This window comes from Salmo salar, chromosome 16, assembly GCF_965601325.2.
Source record: "Salmo salar chromosome 16, fSalSal1, whole genome shotgun sequence".
NCBI classification, from domain to species: domain Eukaryota; kingdom Metazoa; phylum Chordata; class Actinopteri; order Salmoniformes; family Salmonidae; genus Salmo; species Salmo salar.
Window position 1 is genome coordinate 14707256 of NC_138306.1, and position 17122 is coordinate 14724377.

Sequence of the window (17122 nt, forward strand, 5' to 3'; positions counted from 1 at the left end):
GTGTGGAGGCTTGGCCCTTTACTGGCCAATGAGAACATGCTTCATGGCGAAATATGTGGTTGCTTCAAGTTGTGTATTTACAGTATTTTTACAATTCGAATGTTAGTCCGTAATAAATAGCCTACAGAAACAAAATGTAGGCCTATCCCATATTAGATAAATATGTTGAACATATTTGCAATCCGCATTGTTCTAAGTAAGCTAATTGCATGGCTTCAATACATAAATCTCTATTTTTTAAACACAGCATTCAAACTGATATAGGCCTACTGTAAATTGTCTTGTCTGAGCTATTACACAAGATTAAATAAGACCTAAAAAGACAGTTAATGATTCTAATAAAACAACTTGTTTTAAGTAGGCTGTGTCTACATACAGTTACAGGCACCATAATTGCTCCCCGTGGGCATATAATATTAAGACAACGTAGACTGTGGATGGTTTTACCCATATCTACACTTTTCAACAGAACTGGAAACAGATCCAATATAAAGAGAAGGGGGGGGGGGTCCACTTACCATTATACTGCACCCAAATATGTTTTATAAACATCATGGAACCATGTTAGAGATCATATTCGCACCTCTCCAAGCATAGCAGACAGCTTCTAAATTGCATCGCATGCAAGCCATGCATTCTAACACAGCCATGGGCAGTGAATCATTCGAATAAGTTTGGTTTTTAATCAAATTAAACTAAAACAAGCAATATGTTTTTTTTTAAATTACAACTATATTTCTAAATAGGATGGAGTCAGAATCATGATATCAAGAAGTGCATCTCTCGTTCCATGAACAGGCACACTTAGGCCTAAGGCCAAGGGCTTTTTGGCAGGAGTAGCCTATGATGTTTGTCCTATCCATTGAAGATATGCCTAGGCTACTATTTAATAAACTATACAATAGCCTAACCCTACAACAGGCCAAGTTATAACAAACATGTGTAGCCCATCTAGTGTTCTACATTAAATAAATAATTGGCTTCAACATGGAAATCTTAGGCTATAGACCAGCGGTATTCAACTCTTACCCAAGGAGGTCCGGACTACTGCTGGTTTTCAATAATTAATTGCACCCACCTGGTATTCCAGGTCTAAATCAGTGGACATGGCTTCGAGGTCCAGAGTTGAGTATGAGGGCGCCTCCCGAGTGCCGCAACGGTCTAAGGCATGGTATTGCAGTGCTAGAGGCGTCACTACAGACTGGGTTCGATCCCAGGCTGTGTCGTAGCCGGCCGCGACCGGGAGACCCATTTGGCGGCGCTCAATTGGCTCAGCTTCGTCCGGGTTGGGGGGGGGGGGGTTTGGCCAGCCGAGATGTCCTTGTCTCAGCGCACTCTAGCGACTCCTGTGGCGGGCCGGGCGCATGCACGCTGGCACGGTCGCTGGTGTACGGTGTTTCCTCTGACACATTGGAGGCTTCTGGGTTAAGCGAGCAGTGTGTCAAGAAGCAGTGTGGCTTGGTGGTGTCGTGTTTCGGAGGACGCATGGCTCTCGACCTTTGCAGTGATGGAACAAGACTAACTACCAATTGGATATCACAAAATTGGGGAGAAAAAGGGGTAAAAAAATAGTTTTTTACCTTTGAGTGCTTTTCGTAAATGCATTGCATGTTCAAACCACTAAGCCAACCATCACAATTGATATGGCCTGTAGTAACTTTGACACGTGAAAGGTAAACAAACAGGCAAATATAGCCTACATGCAGATTCAGAACCATGGACAGTGATAGGAATTCCCGCGATTTGACAGTTAGAGGTCCAACGAAGTGGAAGAGGCATTTTTTGACAGCAGTCTTTTTAAATAACTTTATGTTCCTAAACAGGTTTCCTACAGTCACGGTCACCTTTAATGCAAAGGGCATCGCTCATAATGAGTCCACACATTTCATAGAAGATGGACAAAAATAAATAAAAATGGGGGATTTCATTAACTCTTTTGCTGATTGGGGGATTTCATTAACTCTTTTGCTGATTGTGATATTTTCAACAAGGCTACTGTGTGCACCTCCGCTGATAAAAATCAATGCCATCAACCCATAAGCAAATTGCTTTACTGCTAAGACCAGCTTTTGGTCAGTGTTAAATATCTCTAGTTGCACTGACTGAAATTGGCATATAGGTGCATGTTTTTTTAAGGACACACTTCAGATTTCAACACCTCCTACCTCAGCGCAAGGCAGCGGATGTTAGACAGATAAATTAACAACCCTTGCACAAAGGTTGGAAAAAAGCAGAGCGCTGGGTTTTACAAGTGAAAATTGCCAATGAGTGTGTGTTTCACACTAGCGCCGCCTTAACGGCAAACGAAAAGTGTCCAGAAAGTAGTCTATTTTTAAAATGTTCTCCTCTTACCAACGTACTCCTCCACATCCCTTACAGAGAAACTGGAGGGGGGCAGCTTGAGACCTAGTCCATCCAGTTTGGGAACGGTGATGGGGTAGCGGAAGCCCTGCTTCTCCAGGTACTTCTGTGTTACCTGATGGCCCTGCATCTGCACCATGATTTCATCCGCACTGCATCAAAGGAAAGAGGGGCATTTATATTACGTTATTGGCCATCTACCTCGACTCATTTTACAGGATCTTGGCTCCTTCAGTACCTGGGAAAGGTCCTATTCTGCAGCTCTCGTACAAACACAGAGGTCCCCGCTTGCACCGGCCTGCTGCCATCGTCAGGCTCTGTGTAGTCATGCCGGTGCCAGTTGTTACGGTTTTTCACTGGGAAGACAAGACAACGAGTTGTAAAACTCCTCAACCGTCAGAGTCAATGATCAAACAGAGCAGATACTACACCAAGTTTGCAGGGGTCTGAGGAACATAGAAGTCTTGCATTATGGATTTTCTCTATAAACCATTTCAGAAGATCATAAAGCCCACATTATCTCCAGCCGAACAAGGGCCATCTTCAATCTCAATTTGATGATTGCACCATCATTCAATTACCCTAATGTGCCCGCTGTATGCTCTGTGAGGTCAGACGTCTACAGGAGAGCCAAATATTAAATCAACCGTGCTGGAGTAATACAGAGTGACAGAGTGTGTGGTGGTACTTACTCAAGGAGGGTCCGTGTTGGACATCACATTTGGGACAGTGGTAAACATCGATGTCCACGGCATGGTGCTCTTCCACTTGGACACAGCTGGAGGGGGAAGAGAACATTTTTGATATTTAGACAGTTTTATGAAATAAGCTGCTTCTCAACACACAACATATCTGTAGTAAATATAGTTTAAATGTAGGGAGTGATCCAACATCACCCTCCAATTAGAAAACCTTCCAAAAAGGACTAATTCGAGGTAAAAATGATCGATTTGTTATTGCCCATTTGAATCCATTATACAGGATGCGAACAGGTGACTGATGTTTCGACTTCAAGCTGACGTCTTCCTCAGAGTGACCTGACCATTGCACATAGCTCCTATTTATAGCCTAGTGGCCCATTGAGACAATGTAAAACAATTACAATGATAATAATAAGAGGAAGTGTGTCTCGTTAAATCAACAGGCCATGTCAAAATATACATAGATGATAGTTGGGTGTCTGTGAATCCGGAGACAAAACTACTGTTCCTAAATAACTGTTGCAAAATGTAAATACTACCCCTCATTCAAGAAGGGATCCAGCCAAGTGGTCAACCAACTAGGGTACACATCAACAGCCATCTGTAGTAGGCAGGGATAGAGAGGAATGGAAAGTCTCAAAGTTGCCTTCTTTAAACTTGTGAGCGGTTTTAAGCTTTAGGAATGCAGGGAATCCAAATCTAAGAGGGCTTTATCAAAATCACATAACGAAGCTATAAAAAGGTTTCAGCTCACTTCCTTTCACATACAGAACATCCTGCCATCCTGATCCATTTGTCAAATAAGGATATCATAATCCACAAGTCATTTTGACTACCTTAGCACCTGTCTTCTCAACTTTTCTCAAAGTTAACAACTTCAACCCCCTCAGTAAAGAGTGAGAACTAAAAGATCTGTGCCACTCACTCAGCTGAGGTAGCCATTTCAAGCTTCTGCCTAGAACCCTTGGAAACTCTTTTCCACCTGCTCCACACTCCTTAATCCTCCACCCCCCCGCGGACAACTTTGTCAATCACTTTGAAAGAAAAAGGTTGACGACATCCGCTACTCATTCACTCAGCCTATTGAGTCCACTGGTCTCACTCACACAGAACTACCCTACGCCTTGACCTCTACCTCCCTTCTCTCTCCAGATGACATCCTACAACTAGTGAGGTCTGGCCATCCTACCCACTCAACTCATCTGATGTCAAAAACTATAGACCTGTATCCCTTCGATCTTTTCTTTCCAAAACACTTGAGCGTGCTATCTCTGATCAACTTTCTCTTCATCTCTCTCAGAACATTCTTCTTGACCCTCAACTTGGGTTGCACATTTGGGGGAATATTCAGGAGATGGAAACTTTCCGTGGGAATATATGCAAATTATTACTATTTAAATGTAGATGTTTCTTGCATTGGATATATTTAACATATAAGATGGAGACAGAAACATTAACATTAACCTTTTACCTTATCATAAGTAGACATAATTGCAAATTATTAAATCCTTACAATAGAAATAACAAAAACGATTTAGTTACGAATTGAACTTTAATTAAATGAGTTGACTCTTCACATGGGATGATTTCACTGAACAACAAAAGGGAATATTGAATGGATCTCCAATGATCCATCGCATCTCCCAAAAACGTTTTCAAACAGATATCTGCAAAATGATAGTCTAGAAAGTAAAGCTTTGGTTGTCTTCCTCTCAGACTTCCATGTCATCTCCCTGGACCTCCTCAATGTCCACCTCTTGAACATCAGACTGAGGCCTCATCTTCACTGTCACTTTCCAACCTTGAGGATGGTTCATTGTCAGGCTCAAAAAGCCAAAAATTTGCCCGGATGGCCACCAATATCTCAACCCTTGTATTGGTCAGCCTGTTGGGTGCTTTGGTGTGCGTGCTCCCAAACAAGGACCAGTTGCGATCTGAGGCGGCTGATGTTGGTGGGATTTGGAGGATGATGTAGGCAACAGGGGAAAGAGCCTCAGATACACAAAGTCCCTTCCACCAGGTGGTTGATGAAATATGTTGGCACGACTGCCATATTGCATCTCCATCCCAAAGCCCTTGCTTGGAAGTGTATTTCATCAGACTGCCAAGAACCTTGCCCTCATCCAGGCCAAGGTGGCGAGACACGGTAGTGATGACACCATAGGCCTTGTTCATCTCTGCACCAGACAGGATGCTCTTGCCAGCATACCTGGGGTCCGGCGTGTATGGGCTTCAGACAGAAGTCTTCACGCTTTTTGATGCATTTCAAAACGGCAGTTTCCTCTGCTTGGAGCAACAGTGAAGTGGGCAGGGCAGTACGGATTTCTCCTCTTACATTGTCTCCCTCAATCCGTGCAATGGCTACTGCTATAGGTTTCAGGAGTTTCAGGCTGCTTACCACTCTCTCCCAAAATACATCATCCAGGAGGATCCTCTTGATGGGGCTGTCCATATCGGCAGACTCTGATATGGCCATTTCTTGGAGAGACTCCTTCACCTCCAGCTGTCAAACATGTTGACAACACCACACTAACGGTTGCTGGGGCAGCTTCAATGTGGTGCCCTTATTCTTCTCACTTTGCTTGGTGAGGTAGATTGCTGCTATAACTTGATGACCCTTCACATACCTAACCATTTCCTTGTCTCTCTTGTAGAGTGTATCCATTGTTTTCAGTGACACGATGTCCATGAGGAGCAGATTCAATGCATGGCAGCACAGCCAATGGGTGTGATGTGAGGGTAGGACTCCTCCACTTTAGACCAAGCAGCCTTCATGCTTGTAGCATTGTCGGTCACCAGTGCAAATGCCTTCTCTGGTCCAAGGTCATTGATGACTGCCTTCAGCTCATCTGCAATGTGAGACCAGTGTGTCTGTTGTCCCTTGTGTCTGTGCTCTTGTAGAATACTCGTTGAGGGGTGGAGATGTAGTTAATTATTCCTTGCCCATGAACATTCAACCACCCCATCAGAGATGATTGCAATACAGTCTGCTTTCTGTATGATTTGCTTGACCTTCACTTGAACTCTGCATCCAGCAAATAAGTAGATGAAGCATGTCTGGTTGGAGGGGTGTATGCTGGGCGAAGAACATTCAGATATCTCTTCCAATACACATTGCCTGTGAGCATCAGAGGTGAACCAGTTGCATACACAGCTCAAGCAAGACATTCATCAGCATTTCTCTGACTACGTTCCTCCATTGAGTCAAAACAACTTCTGATTCCAGGAGGACCATGAGCTGTCGCCATCGATAAGGTGGCTGTTGCTATCAATAAGGTGTCTGATTCATCATTTTCACCTCGAATAGAAGTAGAGGGAATTTTGTCAGAGAAAGCCCAATACAATTGAAACTACATCTTTAGTCTACTTAGGAAAGATCATTCCAATTCCTTTTCAACAAACGACTGACGCAATTTATCTGCTTATTTTACCAGCATTGCAGCAAGTAGATGCAAGAAAAATAGACTTGATTTATAATTTGATGAGCTGATGCTGTAGACACACACAGCCAGTCTGTTCTCTCATTCATCATGTGCATTTTAATTCCAGCGTGTACGTGTCCAAACATTTTTTATACAGTACCAGTCAAAAGTTTGGAATCATTCAATGGTTTTTCTTTATTTTTACAGTTTTCTACATTGTAGAATAATCGTGAAGACAAAACTATGAACACATATGGAATCATGTAGTAGCCCAACAAAAAAAAAGTGTTAAAACAAATCAAAATATATTTTAGATTATTCAAAGTAGCCACCCTTTGCCATGACACCTTTGCACACTCTCGACATTCTCTCAACCAGCTTCATGAGGTAATCAAGATGGAGTAGCAGTGGGATGTCTGTTTTGATTGTCTTGTCCCGTCCCTTGAATATATCGTTTTTCTTCGTATACATTTTTAATCTCATTTTCCATCTATGGACTGAACATACTCTCCTGCAACCCACCTCACCCAATGGCTATTTTTTACACTTTAGAACCAGAACCCCTAGCTACTAGCTAGTTAGCCACTGCTAGCGGTCATCACCGTTAACTTGGACATCTGCCAGCCTCAGCCCAGGCAACTCCAGCCAGCCTGCACAGCTCAATATCAACCCAGAGCATATCGGACTGCTTTTCTCTACCACATTTACGTCATTTAGCAGACGCTCTTATCCAGAGCGACTTACAAAATACCACATCTCCGGATTCCCACCGCAACCTCTGAACCTTTACTCCGGATCATCGCAGCTAGTTAGCTGCTATCCAAATGGCTACTCCTGGCTAACATCTCTGTCCTGAAGCAAGCACCAGTTAGCCTGGAGCTAGCCTCGAACTAGGCCCATCTCCTGGCTAGCCGAAGAGATCCATCAAGCAATTCCTGGGCTTCAATTACCTCTTTTGCCAATTGGCCTGGACCCTTTGCTGCCGACACAGAGCCCCGCCAATCCATCACGACTGGTCTACCGACGTAACCGTCTGAGGGAGTTTCTGTCCCGAAGCAAGCACCAGCTAGCCTCGAACTTGGCCCATCTCCCAGCTAGGCGAAGAAATCCATCAGATAATTCCTGGGCTTCAATACCCCTTGACAATTGGCCTGGACCCCTTGCTGCCGACATGGAGCCCCGCCGATCCATCACGACTGGTCTGCCGACATAACCGTCCGAGGGGGTTTCAACAGGCTCTCCCGTTGCGATGTCCCCGAAGCCCATCTGCTAGCCCCGGCCTGCTAGCTGTCTGAATCACCGTGCTCCCAGCACGCCTAGCTACTCACTGGACCCTATGATCACTCGGCTATACATGCCTCTCCCTAATGTCAATATGCCTTGTCTATTGCTGTTTTGGTTAGTAATTTTTGTCTTATTTCACTGTAGAGCCTCCAGCCCTGCTAAATATGCCTTAGCTAGCCCTTATGTTCCACCCCCAAAACATGCGGTGACCGCACCTGGCTTAAATGGTGCCTCTAGAGACAAAATCTCTCTCATCATCACTCAATGCCTAGGCTTACCTCCACTGTACTCACATCCTACCATACGCTTTCTTGTCTGTACATTATGCCTTGAATCAATTCTTCCACGCCCAGAAACCTGCTCCTTTTACTCTCGGTTCCGAACGCACTAGACAACCAGTTTTTTTAGCCTCTAGCCGTACTCGTATCCTACTCCTCCTCTGTTCCCCAGGTGATGTAGAGGTTAACCCAGGCCCTGCAGCCCCCAGCATCACTCCCATTCCCCAGGCACTCTCATTTGTTGACTTCTATAACCGTAAAAGCATTGGTTTCATGCATGTTAACATTAGAAGCCTCCTCCCAAAGTTTGTTTTATTCCCTGCTTTAGCACACTCCGCCAACCCAGATGTCCTAGCCGTGTCTGAATCCTGGTTTTGGAAGGCCACCAAAAATCCTGAAATTTCCATCCCTAACTATAACATTTTCCGACAAGATAGAACTGCCAATAGGGGGCAGTGTTGCAATCTACTGTAGAGTTAGCCTGCAGAGTTCTGTCATACTATCCAGTTCTGTGCCCAAACAATTAGAGATTCTACTTTTAAAAAATCCACCTTCCCAGAAATAAATCTCTCACCGTTGCCGCTTGTTATAGACCCCCGAGCCCCCAGCTGTGCCCTGGACACCATATTTGAACTGATCACCCCCCATCTATCTTCAGAGTTGGTACTATTAGGAGACCTAAACTGGGACATGCTTAACCTCTATGGGCTAGGTGGGACGCTAGCGTGCCACCCGTGGTGCACTCCATCAACAGCAGGTGCATTTCAAGAGCGGCAAATTTGAATCCAAATAAATGTCAAAATTCAAATTTTTCAAAAATACAACTATTTTACACCATTTGAAAGATAAACATCTCCTTAATCTAACCACGTTTTACGATTTCAAAAAGGTTTTACGGCGAAAGCATAAATTTAGAGTATGTTAGGACAGTACATTTACAAGAGTTGTGTGTAATGTTTTGTCAAGTCAAAGACAGGGTCACCAAAACCATAAAACCAGCTAAAATGATGCACTAACCTTTTACAATCTCCATCAGATGACACTCCTAGGACATTATGTTAGACAATGCATGCATTTTTAGTTCTATCAAGTTCATATTTATATCCAAAAACAGCGTTTTACTATGGCATTGATGTTGAGGAAATCGTTTCCCTCCAATAACCGGCAGTCAAGTCAGCGTCACAAATTAAATAATTAAAATTAGAAAACATTGGTAAAATATTATATTGTCATTTAAAGAATTATAGATTTACATCTCTTGAACGCAATCAACTTGCCAGATTTAAAAATAACCTTACTGGGAAATCACACTTTGCAATAATCTGAGCACTGCGCCCAGAAAAATACGCGTTGCGATACAGACTAGACGTCATGTTGGGGAGATCTAAAATCGAAAATACTATGTAAATAATCCATTACCTTTGATTCTCTTCATCAGATGTCACTTCCAGGTATCACAGGTCCATAACGAATGTAGTTTTGTTCAAAAAAGCTCATCATTTATGTCCAAAAATCTCCGTCTTGTTAGCACATGATCTAAGCCAGCCGGACTTCTCGTCATGAACGAGGGGAAAAAATATATTTACGTTCGTTCAAACATGTCAAACGTTGTATAGCATAAATCATTAGGGCCTTTTTTAACCAGAACATGAATAATATTCAAGGTGGACGAATGCATACTCTTTTATAACGTATTGGAACGAGGGTACCCAACATGAACTCGCGCGCCAGGTGTCTAATGGGACATCATCGTTCCATGGCTCTTGTTCGGTCAGATCTCCCTCCAGAAGACTCAAAACACTTTGTAAAGGCTGGTGACATCTAGTGGAAGCAATAGGAAGTGCCAAAATATTCCTCAGCCCCTGTGTTTTTCAATGGGATAGGTTTAAAGTCAATACAACACATCAGGTATCCAATTCCTGTCAGAAAATGTCTCAGGGTTTTGCCTGCCAAATGAGTTCTGTTATACTCACAGACACCATTCAAACAGTTTAAGAAACTTTAGAGTGTTTTCTATCCATATATAATAAGTATATGCATATTCTAGTTACTGGGTAGGATTAGTAACCAGATTAAAATCGGGTACATTTTTTTTATCCAGACGTGCAAATGCTGCCCCCTAGCCCTAACAGGTTAACACCCCGGCCGTCCTACAATCTAAGCTAGATGCCTTCCATCTCACACAAATTATCAAGGAACCTACCAGGTACAACACTAAATCCAAAACCTTGGGCACCCTCTTAGATATCATGCTCACCAACTTGCCCTCTAAATACACCTCTGCTGTCTTCAACCAGGATCTCAGCGATCACTGCCTCATTGCCTGCGTCCGTTAAGGGTCCGCGGTCAAACGACCACCTCTCATCACTGTCAAACACTCCCTAAAACACTTCCGGGCCAGGTCGATTAGAAAGGCCTGCTCGCTGGTATCCTGGAAGAATATTGACCTCATCCCATCAGTAGAGGATGTCTGGTTGCTCTTCAAAAGTGCTTTCCCCCATAATAAAAATTGAACTAAGAACAGATATAGCCCTTGGTTCACCCCAGACTTGACTGCCCTTGACCAGCACAAAAACATCCTGTGGCGTACTGCATTAGCATCAAATAGCCCCCGCGATATGCAACTTTTCAGGGAAGTCAGGAACCAATATTCTCAGTCAGGAAAGCTAAGGCTAGCTTTTTCAAACAGAATTTGCTACCTGTAGCACGAATTCAAAAACGTTTTGGGACACTAAAGTCCATGGAGAATAAGAGCACATCCTCCCAGATGCCCACTGCACTGAGGATAGGAAACAGTGTCACCACCGATAAATCTACAATAATTTCAATAAGCATTTTTCCACGGCTGGCCATGCTTTCCACCTGGCTACCCCTACCCCGGCCAACATCTCAGCACCCCCTGCAGCAACTTGCTCCCCGCTTCTCCTTCACTCAAATCCAGACAGCTGATGTTCTGAAAGAACAGCAAAATCTGGATCCCTACAAATCAGCTGGGCTAGACAATCTGGACCCTCTCTTTCTAAAATTATCCGCCGAAATTGTTGCAACCCCTATTACTAGCCTATTCAACCTCTTTCGTATCGTCTGAGATCCCCAAAAACTGGAAAGCTGCCGTGGTCATCCCCCTCTTCAAAGGGGAAGACACTCCAGACCCACACTGTTACAGACCTATATCCATCCTGCCCTTCTAAAATCTTCAAAAGCCAAGTTAATAAACAGATCACTGACCATTTCGAATCCCACCGAAACTTCTCCACTATGCAATCTGGTTTCCGAGCTGGTCATGGGTGCACCTCAGCCACGCTCAAGGTCCTAAATGGTATCATAACCGCCATCAATAAAAGACAGTACTGTGCAGCCATCTTCATCGACCTGGCCAAGGCTTTTGACTCTGTCAATCACTGCATTCTTAAAATCGGCAGACTCAATAGCCTTGGCTTCTCAAATGACTGCCTCGCCTGGTTCACCAACTACTTCTCAGATTGCATTCAGTGTGTCAAATCGGAGGGCCTGTTGTCCAGACCTCTGGCAGTCTCTGTGGTGGTGCCACAGGGTTCAATTCTTGGGCCGACTGTTTTCTCTGTATATATATCAATGATGTCGCTCTTGCTGCTGGTGTTTCTCTGATCCACCTCTATGCAGATGACACCATTCTGTATACATCTGGCCCTTCTTTGGACACTGTGCTAACAAACGAGTTTCAATGCCAACTTTACTTAAATGCAAGTAAAACTAAGTGCATGCTCTTCAACCGATTGCTGCCCGCACCCCCCAGCCCGACCAGCATCACTACTCTTCTGACCTAGAATAATGTGGACAACTACAAATACCTAGGTGTCTGGTTAGACTGTAATCTCTCCTTCCAGACTCACATTAAGCATCTCCAATCCAAAATTAAATCTAGAATCGGCTTCCTATTTCGCAACAAAGCATCCTTCACTCATGCTGCCAAACATACCCTCGTAAAACTGACTATCCTACCGATCCTTGACTTCAGCAATGTCATTTACAAAATATCCCCCAACACTCTACTCAGCAAACTGGATGTAGTCTATCACAGTGCCATCCGTTTTATCACCAAAGCCCCATATACTATCCACCACTGCGACTTGTATGCTCTCGTTGGCTGGCCCTCGCTACATATCCGTCGCCAAACCCACTGGCTCCAGGTCATCTATAAGTCTTTGCTAGGTAAAGCACTGCCTTATCTCACCTCACTGGTCACCATAGCAACACTCAACCGTTGCACGCGCTCCAGCAGGTATATTTCACTTGTCATCCCCAAAGCCAACACTTCCTTTGGCTGCCTTTCCTTCCAGTTCTCTGCTGCCAATGACTGGAACGAATTGCAAAAATCACTGAAGCTGGGGTCTTATATCTCCCTCTCTAACTTTAAGCAACAGCTGGCAGAGCAGCTTACCGATCACTGTACCTGTACACAGCCAGCCAATCTGTAAATAGCACACGACTACCTCATCCCCATATTATTACTTACCCTCTTGCTCTTTTGCACCCCAGTATCTCTACTTGCACATCATCATCATCTGCACATCCATCACTCCAGTATCAATGCTAAATTGTAGTTATTTGCACCTCTAGGGCCTATTTATTGCCTACCTCCCTACTCTTCTACATTTGCACACACTGTACATAGGAAAATCTATTTTTCTTTTGTGTTATTGACTGTACATTTGTTTATGTGTAGCTCTGTGTTGTTTTTGGTCGCACTGCTTTGCTTTATCTTGGCCAGGTCGCAGTTGTAAATGAGAACTTGTTCTCAACTGGCCTACCTGGTTAAATAAAGGTGAAATAAAAATAAATAAAATCACCTGGAATGCATTTCAATTAACAGGTGTGCCTTGTTAAAAGTTCATTGTGGAATTTATTTCCTCCAAGTGCAGTCGCAAAAATCAGCAAACGCTATGATGAAACTGGTTCTCATGAGGAACACTACAGGAAATGAAGACCCAGAGTTACTTCTGCTGCAGAGGATAAGTTCATTACAAATTGATCCCCAAATAAATGCTTCACAGAGTTCAAGTAACAAACATCAACTGTTCAGAGGAGATTGTGAAAACAGGCCTTCATGGGTCGGATTTCTGCAAAGAAACCACCACTAAAGGATACCAATAAGAAGAAACAATAATATTGGGCCACGAAACTTGAGCAATGGACATTAGACCGGTGTAAATATGTCCTTTGGTCTGATGAGTCCAAATTTGAGATTTTTTGTTCCAACCCAGTGTCTTCGTGAGATGCAGAGTAGGCGAACAGATGATCTCTGCATGAGTGGTTCCCACCGTGAAGCATGGAGGTGGTGGTGTGATGGTGCTTTGCTGGTGACACTGTCAGTGATTTATTTAGAATTCAAGGCACACTTAACCAGCATGGCTACCACAGCATTCTGCAGCGATACGCCATCCCATCTGGTTTGCGCGTAGTGGGACTGTCATTTGTTTTTCAACAGGACAATGACCCAAAGGCTGTGTAAGGGCTATTTGACAAAGGAGAGTGATTGAGTGATGCATCAGATGACCTGGCCTCCACAATAACCAGACCTCAACCCAATTGAGATGGTTTGGGATGAGTTGGACCACAAAGTGAAGGAAAAGCAGCCGACAAGTGCTCAGCATGTGGGAACTCCTTCAAGATTGTTGGAAAAGCAATCCTCATGAAGGGTGGCTACTTTGAAGAATCTAAAACATATTTTGATTTGTTTAACTCTTTGTTTACTACATGATTCCATATGTGTAATTTCATAATTTTGATGTCTTCACTATTATTCTACAATGTAGAAAATAGTACAAATAAAGAAAAACCCTTGAATGAGTAGGTGTGTCCAAACTTTTGACTGGTACTGTAGATTTTTACAGACAGAATGATGAAAAAAGTATTTATCCACAATTTGCTCAGGACAAGTCTGGTCCTGTAGTGTCTTAACAAAATATTTACGCTGACTTCATCCAGTGTCCACAATAACTGATTTGCGTGATATACAAATATGTTCATATTTAATGAGACGACATCACATCATTTGCATAATTAGTTAAATATTTCAGAAAAAGAAAAAAAATGACAAAAATAGTAATCTTTGTCTACATTCAGCTGGTAAAAGTGGGGTGACTATGAGGGTGTAGGGGTGTAGTACCTGGCCTTAAGAGATAGTCTGCCAGTCTCTTGATGACAACACCACTGATTTGTCAGCTTATTTCACCTAAAGAGTCCACATCTTCAGGACATAGCCCCACTGAAAACCGGGTAACTAATCACACAGTGGCAGTGTGTGTTATTGAGAATGTCTGGCTCTGAGAGACGGTCCGGAACTGACTACAAACCACACACCCTCTCCCTACGTCATGAATGCAGTCGTGCATTGGAACAGTGGGCACTGTATTATCACACACTGCTACTTCCACTCACTATTACTGAAGGACACAGAGCTAATAACGACTCACAGCTCCCTTTGTTGCAGAGCAGGCTAATGATGAAACAACCACCCTCTCAGGAAACACATTACGCACCAGGCAAACCCGGTAATTATGTCAGAGTAGGCTTAGGCCTAACCTACATGAAGTGAAACAGAACAAATCAAAATAGTAAGGGGCAGAAGAAATTAAGCGCAACTACAGACAACTGTACTCAACATCATTTCAGGCTCACCTCCAACCCGAGCCAGTGACGTTCTTCTGTTACTAGGCTATACCATTCTGCCTTTGTTTTCATCTCCTCTTCAGATATGGAGTGAATGATGCAACTTTCTCAGTGATGTCATGCAGCTCACTCCTGTGGCTAGGAGTCTCTAGCCTAGCGGAAGGAAGCCAAACACAGCTAGATCACCACCACCTCACTGAGAGTGACTAATCAGTGAGCTTACAGAGGCAGACAAAGAATGGAGCATGATGGGAGCAATGAACATGTGATGGGGATCCAGAGGTGAGCTCCGTTCTTTCCTGGTGCCGTGGTTACCCCTAGTCTCTCCCGTTCATTAAAATGAAAGGTAGCAAAATTGTAACCACATGTAACATATGGATTTGCATTAGCATACACATCAAAAGGCCCAATGCAAAGTTAAAACCTCACTTTTCTATTTTGAGTCATTACATAAAACATTTTGAGGGGCGACGTGTCAGAGGACCCAGCCAGTCAGTCTATTCCCTACAATGTACTCCAACATATCTTCAAAATGTATCAAATTAAACCAAATCGTGTGTCTTCGTGACTACAGGTTTCAATGAAATTTTCAGCCAACTTTATATTTTATGAATTTACCATTACAAATTAGCTTGCAAAGTTGCTAGCCAAATAACGTTAGCCCTACTAACCCTACTACGTTAGCACTGCATGAGTCAGCCAGTGGCTTTCAACACCTAGCTAGCTAATTTACAGCTTTAATAGTGAATTGCGCCACATTAAAGTAAACCAAAGTTTGAGATACATAATGTCACCTAATCAGTTATGCATTATCTTAGCCAACAAGCTAGCCAGCCATCTAACATCATTAACTATTTTAGTCTGCTAACTAGCCTAGCCAGCCAACCACCACAACCAGCATAGGTAGCAAGCCAGAGCCAAACATTGTTAACAGCTTGAGACCAACTAGCATAGGCAGGAATCCACAGAACACAACTAAAACAAATCGAGCTGATCAAAAGCAAAGAGACAGCAGAGACTTACAGATTGACAGCTGGGGCCCATCAGATGTTAAAAGAGTGGCTGAGTTACTAACGCGGGAGCCAGGAAGAGAAGTGCTTCAGATGTAGAGGCCATTTCACTGGGCCGAGGGAAAGTCCGTGAGGGTAATCCAACAGAGATATAGCGAGGAAAATCCAATGTAGATCGATTCCAGAGGCAATAGTCCAGATGCAGCAGAGGGCACAGGAGACGAGGCGAACATTCAACAAGCCGGCGATCGAAGGAAGGTGGAACAGGCAGGTGGAAATGATCACAACAGCAAAGTCCAGACTCAGCTGTGAGTCAGCTAGCACTAACCCAAGTTTGAAAAGGTTACACAACTCCGTTAGTCTACTTCACAGAGAACAGGCCGAAAAGTTGACGAAACAAATAGAAGGACCAAAAAAAAAAACGATGAACTGTTATGACGTTGCCCTCTGGGTTTCCTATGCACCATCCCCCTACCTACCTACCTACCTACCTACCTACCTACCTACCTACCTACCTACCTACCCAGGCTGCTGTGGTCAGAAGGCGGTCGTAAATTCCAAAAGGGAATGTCCTGCCTCACAGGCCACAGTTTTGAGACAGAATGGTTTCATAGAGAGACAAAGGAATTCTTCCACCTCACCGGACGGGGGAACCGAACGACATTTATGTTCTGGAGAAGGTATAAAAGATCGGTGAAGAATCCAGCTACGAACTGGTCCGCTTGGTACAATTTTGTGAAACTCATTAGAGACAATATGGCCATATTACCATACTAAGGTTTATATATTAGCCTCAGCGATGAGACTTACATCTAATGGTTGTACAACATTTATGAATAAGGATAAAGCTATTTGGAATATGTTGAGATGCTATGTACTTATGTTACTGTGAGAGAATTGTATGTCTGTTCAAAGCTTAACTAAGTCATCGGCACACCCCCAGGGACACAGACAGGACAAGGCGTCATGTGACAGCCTTTTCTACGTTCAGTATATAAGCCCACCCAGGGTTTCTTTCGGCAGACCAGCTTACCTCGAGAAGAGAGGGCGAAGGTTTGACCATGCATTCCTCTACTGAACTTTAACCATACCACGTGGTTAAACTATCGAGACAGAATAATAACAGCTAGAAATTCGGTATCATTGAACGTGAAGACCGACGAAACATCCATTCTATAACAACATTAATGAATGTCGCTTTGAAAGATCCATTCTAACCGAGAGAGGACGAAACTCTCCAACAAAGATCACGACGACACACTGAGCGTAAATATACATATTGATTGCAATTGTTTCCGAATGAGTGAGCGTTCATGTGCAAAGGATTAGCATATCAATTGTTAATATTTATCAACTCTGTTGTGCCGTCTCAGCTGACCCTTATCACCCTTTGTTTAACAAGCCGCCATGCCGGT

The 17122-nt window shown here is 43.5% G+C and overlaps 1 protein-coding gene across 2 annotated transcripts in view; it reads right to left on the reverse strand.

The window, feature by feature from the left end:
• Positions 1–17122, reverse strand: part of LOC106573199 (lysine-specific demethylase 7B) — a 44238-nt gene that overhangs the window by 12170 nt on the left and 14946 nt on the right. For both annotated transcript variants that reach the window (XM_045696984.2, XM_014147983.3), the window contains exons 2-4: positions 3054–3139; positions 2600–2717; positions 2353–2513 (exon numbers count right to left, since the gene is read on the reverse strand). In XM_045696984.2, the coding sequence (XP_045552940.1) occupies positions 2353–2513; positions 2600–2717; positions 3054–3139 (365 nt within the window). The remainder of the gene's footprint in view (positions 1–2352; positions 2514–2599; positions 2718–3053; positions 3140–17122) is intronic.